The sequence below is a fragment of the Aspergillus versicolor genome (genome assembly GCF_001890125.1).
Source record: "Aspergillus versicolor CBS 583.65 unplaced genomic scaffold ASPVEscaffold_3, whole genome shotgun sequence".
Lineage (NCBI taxonomy): Eukaryota > Fungi > Ascomycota > Eurotiomycetes > Eurotiales > Aspergillaceae > Aspergillus > Aspergillus versicolor.
The window spans coordinates 2708827-2720013 of record NW_024467526.1 but is presented as its reverse complement, the minus strand read 5'-3'; the positions used below and the strand labels follow the sequence as shown (position 1 = coordinate 2720013).

The window sequence follows — 11187 nt, the reverse complement described above, 5'->3', positions numbered from 1 at the left end:
CGGTTGAGAGATAGAATGAAGCAACACAAGGTACGAGAACGTGAACAAGTATAATAGACGAGCTTAGATAATTGGAGGGCAGGGCGAGAGAGATGAGAGCAAGATAGAGAACTTGATCGAAAGCCTCGAAGCTATTTCTTCTCCCGCATGGGTAAGATTTTCAAACTGGTTTCCACCTATTCGAGATTGAGCAAACTGACTGAACTCAGCTAGATCTTCATCACACTCATGCAGTTGTTGTTTTATTACCAAGATAGGTATTGTCTTGAGTGTTGTGTGGAAGAGCCAGAAAAGGCAAAGCAGTGAATGGATACAAGTAAGAAAAAGTGAAGGATGTGGTGAGCTATGAAAAGTGAAAGAAGGTAGCACTCACTTTCAAGGCTGAGAAAGGACCTCACTTTCCAAGTTGTATTAACGCGCAGACAGGGAGCCATGCAGGCACCCGCCAGACAAAGCAACATGGAGAGGAAAAATATGATCTAGATACAATCATAAGCACCAACTGCAAACGGTGCATGTAGCGCAGGAACTTTACGTGTTTGTAGAGTATCAATCTCTGATGATTTACAAATATAACCCCGAATTATCTACTGTGGTTTCCCTTTGAAAACAACAAATGGCCTGGATATATCACTTGCTATATAATTAGGTTTTTTATGTACTATATATTATTATGTCATTAGCATGATTCACATAGGAACCTCGTAACTCTTAATTCATGTAGGTGACAATGCTCCAATAATAGCGGTGCTTATACCCGTCCATGGCCATTCATCTCTGATAAAGAAGTACTGGTGAAGACAAAATCCTTTGAGAACTCAAGATCCAGATCCAAGTCAATGTCATCGAGATGGTTCTGGTCCCCTTTGGGATTAATTCGACTGTCATGGAAGCTTTCGTGGCGACTATATGACAGCTTTTCCGTAGTCTGCGAGTCTGGTAGACTATTGAGACTGGTCTCTCCAAGGGGCGTTCGTACTTGGTGTTTCTGGGGACTAGCCCTAGGGGGTGACTCTCGCGACTTCTTGCTACTTTCAAGTGAGCGGGAGGGTGACGGCTGATCTGGAGGAAACGCATTGTTACGAGTTCTTTTAGGGGTACGAGCGACTGGGCGAGGCGAGGTGGATGAGGCGGTGGGATCATCGTCCCGAATTGGGGAGAGCGCGCGTGCAGAATTCGTTTGCACTGTGGCTGTCTGCGATTGCTCGGATGAAGGACGGGGTCGTTGTTTGCTTGAGGTTCGATTGTCTGAGGATGCAGGCTTGAAACCCATTACACCCATTAGTCGACTAATGTGCTGCTGTGCCTCCGAGAATTCGCGCGCTTTAGCTGCTCGCTCTTCTCGTAGATGTTGGACCTGCACAGATGTTAGATGAGGAATATTTGGGTCTCTCCTCAATTCTCACCTTTTTCTCCAGGTACTGGACTCTCTTCTCCTTTGTTTGTAATTCCCTCGTAGCTTCTGATTTTACCTCCTGCATTGCGCGTTGTAAAATGATGAACTCTGACTTTTGCTCCGCCGCCTATAATTATCAGTAATGGGAATGCTGGAATGCGCTAGTCAAAGACTTACCCCCTCGGCCATTCTTGAAGCCTGTATCTCGGAGTTCCTTCGGGACTCCTCTAGCTCTGTTCTGAGCTTTTCAGTAGTGCCACGGAGAGTGGTTTTCAGGTTCTCGGTTTCGGAAGCCTGTTCATGGAGCTATTATACTCTTAGAATTCTTACTTTTAAAGAAAAATAAAAGGGTGTAGAGCAAACACTGACCTTCCTCTCTAGTTCTTTAGCCAAGTTATCGGCGCTCTCCTTTTCGTTCATCAGTTGTTGAATCAATGTATCCTTTTGCGCAAGAGACGCCTTGCTTTGTTCCAAGTATGTTTGTAGAGTTGAAGCCTCGTACTTTACTGCAGCAATCTCCTCAAGAGAAGAGGAATTGTCTTTTGAAGCCTCGGCCAATTTTGTCCTTAGATCTTCATTCATTTCAGTTTGACACTTGATCTCTTCTTGGAGTTCGTCCAGACGCTCGTCCTTCTCGGTTAAGGACGCAATGATGCCAAGCTCTCTGGTCCTGGATAGCTCTCGCTCATTGGAGATAGTATCCTGTGAGGTACGTTGTAGCTCTTCGAGGTCATTTTGGGCCTGAGTCAAACTCGCAGACAGCTCATCAACACGGTGTGTAGCTGAGTTCGCGTGCTCTTCCAGGCCAGACATTTCCTCTCGAAGTTCGGTAATTGTGCCTAACGCCTGCTGCAACCGAGATTCTAAACCATGGTTCTGTTTCTTTAGTTGTTCTGCTTCTAAACAATACTTGTTGCGCTCGTCCTCGGCGGCTCTGAGAGGAGCTTCAATATTGCCACAGCGTTGCTCGAGGTCGTAGCAGATATCTTCGATTTTCCTGGCAATACTATCATTTGCGATTTGAGTGTTTGCCGCCATCATGTCTCTCATACCAGTTCTCCAATCATTCCTAGAAACATTCGCCGTTTCATCAATTTTGGGAGACCGCATTGTAGTTCGGAATTCTAGTGGTTTGGTCTGCGACGAGGTGCATTTAGGTTCCGGTAGTAATAGCTTGCTCCTCCTGGTCACCAAGCTTATAAGCCCCGCGGCACCAAGGGAAAGTGACTGGTCCTGTGCGTTGCGTTGCATCGTTGCTTCAAAACAAAACGAAATAAGGTCCGACAATAGATCATTTTCCAACCCCGAGACTGAAGCGGAACACACAGTATTTCCATTACAGTCCAATCCTGCTGGCTGTCTTGGGAAACTTTCCATTAGGTTATAGATAGCCGGCCCATACTTCTTGGACACTGTAGCTGCAAGTTGCACGTCAGAAGATCGCAAACCATCGAGCGCAAGTTTTGATATCCGCAATTTTGTCAAGTTCATAGTGTCGGTCGCCCTAGCTGACAGCGTAGAAGTGATATAATGCAACACCTTTTCCAGCCCATATTCGTCCGAGGAAGTCTAAAAATTCTTAGTACATAGGTTTGTCCACTACGATCTTACACATACAGCCAACGTTCCCACTAGGCGTGTTATAATGTGTGGTGGGAGAACCTCCATAATAAGCAGCGCATTGTTTGACAAGATCGATTCCAATGAAGCTCTCTTTAGCTTATGTGGTAGGGACACAGCAGGTACAAGGGAGGTGAGGAACGATACACCCTGCAGAAGTCAGTAAATATTAGCCACTTCAGAGTAAATATCAAGATTTGACAGTACCAAGATCTGGACGCTATGGTCAATACCATGGCGAGTGACCTTTTCGAGAAGTTTAGCGAGCTTGGTCGAGTTCCCTTCGATCCAGCACTCCCGCTGTGTCTTATCAACACCATCACATATGCTTATTGCAAGACGGATGCTTTCTGCAGACTGTTGCACTGTCAGGTGACCATAGTTAGAAGAGCAGGCAAGAATGACTCGTAGAACAACAAGGTCCAATGTTTTCAGGCCCCGCTTAGGACCGAAGAAATGCCTAATATTCTGCAGCCATGTCGGCGCATCTACACCGTTCTCTGTTTCAGCGTTCCGGCGCTCGTATGACCCAAGCCTTGCAAAAGTAGCTAGGCACAGGAGATTGCCCATGTGGTCTTCCAGGTTGCGGAGTGTCTTTGTAAACTCTGTCTGGAAACACGTCATTACTTCCAGAGGGAGCTCAAATAGAACACCTGATGCTTGAAGGCAGCTAGAAACCAAATACAGGGGTCGAATGGTTTCTGCGCACGGATTTACTCTCATCCTCTCAATCATCCGCATAACGAAAGGTGCAAGACTTGCAGGCGGGATTGTGCCGCAAGGCAAAGGAGAGGAGAGAAGTGAAAGGCATGCTGGTAGGCACTGCTTCGTGGTGTCAGTCGTGCTCATTGTATCATACCGCCGAAGTAATTTAGACATTAACTTGCTAGAAGTTATATTGGATATTTACTTACTTCAACCTCATTACCTTCGGCGGATTGTTGAAGGAACTGATCGAAAAGGTGTGGATATCGTTGGAGTAGAGCATCTCGAAATTCTTGCGCCAGCGCTATTTTATATTTCACGTTAATCCATACGCTCCCGGTGGCTCTTAGTCTTTCTCCATCAACTTACCAAAATAAGTGAGCAAGGGCAAAGCAAAGCGGGACCGCGTGAGGCCGTCAACAAGTACATCGATCAGAGGCGCAACCTGGCAAGGCTTTTGCGACACCCAAAAGTATACCACAGTCGATGGTAATTTCTGTGTCAGAGTATATAGGTCCTAAATGCACAATCTAGCTATCAGCTAATACATCTTACTGATCCATTTAGGGGGTGGGGTTCACCTGGAGTGAGGGCGCATATGGCGCATTTACCAAACGTTCCACTTCCCGGGATAATTCGTCGGACATCATCACCATATCGGCCTATCCCACTTGAAGCCGTTTGTGAGCGTGGAGTGATGCTGCTTCTATAATTTTAATGTCGCCGTCGAGTCGTGGTCTGAAGCAGCAGAGATGGTCTGTTGATGAAAGCGAAGTCTTCCGCTGGTTGCCCCCTCAACGGTCTGACTCCATCTTGAGTTGGTTCAGCTCAGACAACATCACATCAACCTTGTGGGCACCTTTCAACATGCAAGTGGTGTTTCGTACCCACAGGGTAGTTTATTGGTCCTAGTAATATATATATATCTGAGGTTAGTTGTTCAATCTTTGCCTACAGAATATTCGTGGAGTTTCTCTGCTGGAACATACTCCGTAGTATATCTCCTCTCTCAAAACTGCATAGCACAGCAATAGTAACCAAATATACGATTATAAGCTCAAAGTCACATCTGTCTTATCTTTGAAGTTCCCTAACTACGGGCTATCGGGAGGGCATAAAATGAAAAATTGACTGGTTGTTCTAACCCTTGTGCCCCTGGGGGTTGACTCCAAATTCCGCACTTGTCGGAGTTCAGTCCGACCGAGCGACAGACATCACTGCTTGCAAGACATCCTAGAGTTGATCAGCTTTAGCGTGGGGGGCGCATGGACGCGACCGAGGCGAGGTGGGCGTTGTCGCCATTCTTCCCCAATATCATTCGTCTTGTTCATTTTCCTCCACTCGGCGAAATTCCGTGGTCGCTTGCTGTTTGCCGATGGGGTTTCTCCCTGCTGACGATATCGCTAAAGCCGCCAAAGAGAATTGAAAAGCATGACGGTACGACCATTCGAGCGGCAGGTTCCCTCATAGTCTCTCTTCGATTTCCCATCCATTCTTACACTTCGTCTTTTGCTGAAAGCCATGAGTGTCTCCGCCTTGACTCGGGGTTTCCCCGCAAGTCCCCGCATCATCTCTCGCCGCCCATTCCAATCACTCCTATTCCCCAGTGTCATCATTCGGCCGAGTAGTTCTAATTCTAACGGTGGTCGAGGCGAGAAGAAGAGCGACACTTCGAACACAGGCTCATCTACCGGAAGCTCGTCCAATTCCTCGTCTACGGGCCGGACATTCCTTATCTCTACAATTGCGGCTGGGGCAGGTTATGGAGTTGCCAGTTCGGTTCAGTCGTCAGCAGCCAAAGACACTGGTGCTCCAAAATATGGATCTACGAAAGACTTTGAGAAGGTGAAATCTAACTGATTTCCTGTGTTTTCTCTCATAAAATGTCACTAACGATTGTTTCCCTTGGCTAGGCAATTGCTGAGCTTCAAGCGAAATTCGGCGAGGACACGATAAGCATAGATGAGGATGATTTACAACGACATGGGTTCTCTGAGTGGTCAAGTGTGAATGCAGATCGCCTACCGGTTGCAATTGCCTACCCTTCGAGCACTGAAGATGTCTCGGAGATTGCGAAGGTCTGCAATAAATACAAAATGCCGATGGTTCCATACTCTGGTGGATCTAGTCTCGAGGCAAACTTCTCTGCTCCTTACGGCGGCCTAACGATTGATTTCGCTCTCATGAACAAGATAGTGGATCTGCATGAAGCAGACTTGGATGTTGTGGTTCAGCCCTCCATTCAGTGGATGGATTTAAATGACAAGATCAAAGACACTGGTCTCTTTTTCCCCGTCGATCCAGGCCCATCCGCTATGATAGGGGGTATGATCGGGACGAACTGCAGTGGGACAAACGCTGTGCGCTACGGCACCATGAAAGACTGGGTAATAAACCTCACAGTCGTTCTAGCAGATGGCAGTGTTATGAAGACTCGCAGACGTCCTCGCAAAACATCGGCTGGATACAACCTGACGGGCTTATTTGTAGGTTCCGAAGGAACACTCGGCATTGTTACCGAAGCTACACTCAAGCTGGCTCCAATCCCGGAAGAAACACGAGTTGGCGTTGTTTCCTTCCCCTCAATTCGCGATGCTGCATCTACTGCTATGCAGCTCATAAGGAAAGGAGTCCCGGTCCAGTGTATGGAGATTCTGGACGACGTGCAAATGGATGTGATCAACAAGGCCGGTGGGACAGGAAGAACGTGGAAGACGTTACCTACCCTTTTCTTCAAGTTCTCTGGAACACAGGCAGGTGTTGCCGACAGCATCAATTTGACTGAAAACCTAGCTAAAGGCAATAATGCGGAGGCTTTTGAATTCGCGAAAAACGAAAGGGAAGCACATGACTTATGGTCAGCAAGGAAACAGTCTCTTTGGAGTATGATGGCTTTGAGAAAAGAGGGCTCTGAAGTGTGGTCTACTGATGTCGCTGTCCCAATCTCTAGGCTTCCGGATATCATCGGTACGTTGATCATAAATTGGCTGTCGGAACCTACTAATAGCAGACAGAAATATCCAAGAAGGAGCTCGATGACCTAGGGATATTTGCTAGTATACTTGGTCATATTGGCGATGGGAACTTCCACTCGAGTATCATGTACGACCCCAAAAACGCCGACGAGAGAGAGCGCGTCGAGAAGGTGGTGTACGACATGGTCGATCGCGCATTGGATATGGAAGGTTCTTGCACGGTAATTGCACCACCGCTTTCTCATAATGAATAGAGAAAACTGACACTGTCACAGGGTGAACATGGTGTCGGCCTAGGCAAAAAGTCATCCCTAAAGAAGGAGCTCGGGCCTAATACGATTGGGGTTATGCGCAGCGTCAAAAAGGCTTTTGACCCCCACTGGCTGTTGAATCCTGGAAAAATTTTTGACCCTCAGGACCATTAAAAAGATAGAAACGTCCCACATATGTTGTATATACCGGTATAGAAAAAAGGAGTTACGCTCTATCCTTTTCCTTAAATTGCACCTTTGCTTCTGGCGTGAAGTATAAAACTCGGCCCGATTAAGTCATGGTGGGGACATCTGTCCAATTAAAGTGCCTGGGGCCCTGAGAACGGCTGACTCACCGCGGGGCGGATGACTCCCCTCCAGAGCGATATCGCCCTCGGTCAATCTTCAATTGCCACAATCGTTTCTCTTCAAGGCTTCAATTAACATTTTTGGCGGTAAGTTTTGCGATATCCTACCTTATTTATTGTCTACCGTTATCTTTGGGTTATCATGTGAACTATAATTCTCTCTGGGTTTGAGCATTGGCAGAAGTTATATTATTGCGGGGCTTGCTTTCTGCGACCAGTTTGCTGTTCAATGCCCTATCACCATATACCCATGGACATGGTCTTCGCCGTTGCAGAAATTCCAATTGTAACAATCAAGGACATTGACTGATTTGCCTAATTAGTGTATTCCGAATCTCTAGGTTACCAAAACCGTGATCAAAATGACATCGTTTCCCAAGAAGAAGTGCGGTACGGGCGCCTTCATAATTTATATCGCTGTTCCCAGTACTCATGATCAATAGGTGTTCTTGGTGCCACCGGATCGGTTGGCCAGAGGTTCATTCTGCTACTTGCGGACCACCCCTTCCTAGAGCTTCATGCTGTTGGTGCTTCGGAGCGATCTGCGGGGAAGAAATACAAGGACGCAGTGCGATGGAAACAGAGCGCGACAATGTCTGAGAAGCTTAGCAATCTGGTTCTGCGCAATTGCAAGGCCGACCAATTCAGTGACTGTGACCTCGTGTTTTCCGGCCTCAACAGTGATATTGCCGGTGACCTCGGTAGGTTGGGCCTTGGATCTAATAGCCAGGACGAGTGCTAATACAGATCCCCGGCATATTTTAGAGATGGAATTCATCAAGGCTGAAATTCCTGTCTTCTCGAACGCCAAAAACTACCGGAAACACCCCCAAGTCCCGCTCGTGGTTCCTACGGTTAACCCTACCCACCTCGACCTCATTCCTCACCAGCGAAAACAATTCGGTTTAAACAAGGGCTTTTTGGTCTGTAACTCCAACTGCGCTGTTATCGGAATTGTCATCCCATTTGCGGCTCTTCAGGCCAAATTTGGGCCCGTTGAGGAAGTAGAGGTGTTCACTGAACAGGCTTTGTCCGGAGCTGGCTATCCGGGCGTTCCTAGTATGGATATCTTGGATAACGTTATCCCCTTCATCAGTGGTGAGGAAGATAAGCTGGAGAACGAAGCCCAGAAGATCCTTGGTTCTTTGAACGCGGATGCCACTGCTTTCGATGAGCAACAAGGCCTTAGAATTGGAGCCACTTGCACTAGAGTTGGCGTCACTGATGGCCATATGGCATTCGTTTCTCTGCGGTTTAAGAACCGCGACCGTCCACCCAGCGCCGAGCAAGTGGTGCAGGCCATGAGAGAATACCAGTCCGAGGCTCAAAAGCTTGGATGCCCCTCTGCCCCAGCTGAGGCGATTAAGGTGTTCGACGAGCCCGATAGACCGCAGCCAAGGCTAGACCGAGATATCAACAAGGGCTACACCGTGAGCGTGGGTCGTGTGCGTGAAGGTAACCAGGGTGGTCATTTCGATATTCGATTCGCGGCTCTCTCGCACAACACCGTCATCGGCGCTGCTGGGTCTTCGATCCTGAACGCTGAGGTTGCAGTTATTAAGGGATACATCTAGAGAACCGAAAAGTACATAGTCATTTAGAAAGCGTTAGAGATATCATCTCATTTTGCGACCCTCGATATTATGATTATGTAATAGCAGTAATGGATTTAAGCCCGTTTAGGTAAGTGATCGAGTGGGGCTGGCTTGGGTCTAGCGTTAGGGCAAATCCCACAACCAGCCCGCTAAGCGAAATTCGTGAGTGGACCAGTTATCAAAGATTTGAGTCCTTGCTCTTACTGCTTCTTTCTCCTCGCGACACTTCCGACAACTTACCGTGTTCAAGTCGACAAAGCAGTCAAGATGCCTCGCGGACCGTAAGTTTTGCACTGATTTATCTTGTTTCATGTCTCAAGACGCTGTCGAATATTATTAATTTTTTTTTTTTGACTGGCGATTGAGCCATTGGTGATGGGAACTTGATGCTAATCCAATGCGTGCTTTAGTAAGAAGCACCAAAAGCGCCTGAGTGCGCCCTCGCACTGGCTCCTGGACAAAATGTCCGGAGTCTATGCTCCCAAGGCCTCCCCTGGTCCTCACAAGCTCAGGGACTGCCTGCCTCTGATCGTCTTCATCCGCAACCGGTACGGACCCCAAGAAAATACAACAAAGCTCGAGCACAGCTGGAAATCAGTCGAACGAGGACATGAAACTGACTGACTTACTCGTTTATAGTCTCAAGTACGCCCTTAACGGCCGTGAGACCAAGGCGATCATGATGCAGCGTCTCATCCAGGTCGACGGCAAGGTCCGCACTGACCCTACCTACCCTGCCGGTTTCATGGACGTCATCGGCATCGAGAAGACCGGCGAGAACTTCCGTCTCATCTACGACACCAAGGGTCGCTTCACCGTCCACCGCATCCAGGCTGAGGAGGCTGAGTACAAGCTCTGCAAGGTCAAGAAGGTGCAGCTCGGCAGAGGCGGGATCCCATTCTTGGTTACGCACGATGCGAGAACGTGAGTGAATACTCTCGAAAAGTTCCGCGTCATTCAGTCGTTGGACCAAGCTTTGGTTGATCGGCGGAGGACGAACGAACTTTCCCCCGAATACAAAGCATCCTTGCTGGGAGACAGTAAGGGTCTAGATCACGAGGACATAGGTGTGCTAATCAGGCTTTTATCTTATAGTATCCGCTACCCCGACCCTGCCATAAAGGTCAACGACTCCGTCAAGGTTGATATTGCCACTGGCAAGATCTCCGACTTCGTCCACTTCGATACCGGTGTTGTCGTCATGGCCACTGGTGGTCGTAACATGGGTCGTGTTGGTGTTGTTACCCACCGTGAGCGTCACGATGGTGGTTTCAACATTGTCCACATCAAGGATGCCATTGACAACACTTTCGCTACTCGTGAGACCAACGTTTTCGTCATTGGCCAGGACAAGCCCTGGATCTCCCTCCCCAAGGGCAAGGGTGTCAAGGTATGTTATGCCCTAACACGCCAGCAACATATGAGGAATGTTTACTAATTAATCGTACAGCTCTCTATTGCTGAGGAGCGTGACCGCCGCCGCGCCTACGCCATCGCCCAGTAAATGTGGTCCGGTAAGTGATCGAGGCTACGGGCAAGTAGTAGAAGGCACATATAATGTAAGAAAAAGCCAAAAATCCGCGAGAGACAGCTTCTTGTCTTGCTCTGTGGACTGTATGACGCCTGATATCACGAATGAACAAAAAGTTGTCAACACCTTGATTTCTCTCCGTAAGCGTCCGGAGTTCCTAGAGCGCAAACCAAAACCAAGGAGTCTCTTCGCTACCTTTTCTTTTTTTGATGATACCTATGAAGTATACCAAATCCATAGTTTTTTTCGCTCCCGTCAGGTAGACAACCACTCTTGACTCATTACGTAGACCTCAAGTTCTTCCCGAGGATTATTCGCCTACCCTTTTGACTGCCCCTGCTTTTCGACGAACAGGTCATTTGAGCTGGAGTACTTCAGAATCCGGAGATATTTCGCAGCCAACCCTCACCTACATGAGGCATGCGGCGTATGCGTTGTTTTTGTCAACTGCAACAACTGCAAGGACACCCTTGGAAACCCCAGCAAATTCTAATTCTCTCAATAGTGTACGAGTCTCTCTTTCTCGTCCGATTCTTCCCGTTCTAGCGAACTACGGCTCGGTTTGCAGTTTCGCATGTTTTTACTGACGGAGAAGGCATGAATCGGCGCGCTCCACGGTTGCGGCATGCCGGGGAGTGAGTAAGTGCGTTAGTTAGTCAGTGCTGTTCGTTCCCTGTAACGTACAGGAGCATTGGGTGGACTCCGCAATAGGATGCTGTCCAACTTCCCATGTCTTCAATATACAA

The 11187-nt window shown here is 48.0% G+C and overlaps 4 protein-coding genes across 4 annotated transcripts; 3 read left to right on the top strand and 1 right to left on the bottom strand.

Annotated features, from left to right (window-relative positions):
• Positions 1–602: 602 nt before the first annotated feature.
• On the bottom strand, positions 603–1630 carry ASPVEDRAFT_581072 (uncharacterized protein). The gene is made up of 3 exons (XM_040815408.1): positions 1574–1630; positions 1407–1504; positions 603–1357 (listed from the first exon to the last, which is right to left on the bottom strand). Exons 2-3 carry the CDS (start codon positions 1479–1481, stop codon positions 752–754), a joined length of 681 nt encoding a protein of 226 aa, XP_040666362.1. The 5' UTR covers positions 1482–1504; positions 1574–1630; the 3' UTR covers positions 603–751.
• A 3612-nt stretch (positions 1631–5242) lies between these two features.
• Positions 5243–7121, top strand: ASPVEDRAFT_127241 (uncharacterized protein; the record flags this gene model as incomplete). Its single annotated transcript, XM_040806440.1, has 4 exons — positions 5243–5566; positions 5635–6688; positions 6736–6917; positions 6972–7121. The coding sequence occupies 4 exons, from the start codon at positions 5243–5245 to the stop codon at positions 7119–7121; spliced, it is 1710 nt and encodes a 569-aa protein (XP_040666361.1).
• Positions 7122–7366: 245 nt separating this feature from the next.
• ASPVEDRAFT_40133 (aspartate-semialdehyde dehydrogenase family protein) lies at positions 7367–8974 on the top strand. Its single transcript, XM_040812058.1, has 4 exons — positions 7367–7402; positions 7639–7705; positions 7759–8016; positions 8081–8974. Exons 2-4 carry the CDS (start codon positions 7678–7680, stop codon positions 8887–8889), a joined length of 1095 nt encoding a protein of 364 aa, XP_040666360.1. The 5' UTR covers positions 7367–7402; positions 7639–7677; the 3' UTR covers positions 8890–8974.
• A 203-nt stretch (positions 8975–9177) lies between these two features.
• On the top strand, positions 9178–10414 carry ASPVEDRAFT_82157 (40S ribosomal protein eS4; the record flags this gene model as incomplete). The annotated part of the gene is made up of 5 exons (XM_040817152.1): positions 9178–9191; positions 9321–9458; positions 9550–9834; positions 10006–10300; positions 10361–10414. 5 exons carry the CDS (start codon positions 9178–9180, stop codon positions 10412–10414), a joined length of 786 nt encoding a protein of 261 aa, XP_040666359.1.
• Positions 10415–11187: the final 773 nt, after the last annotated feature.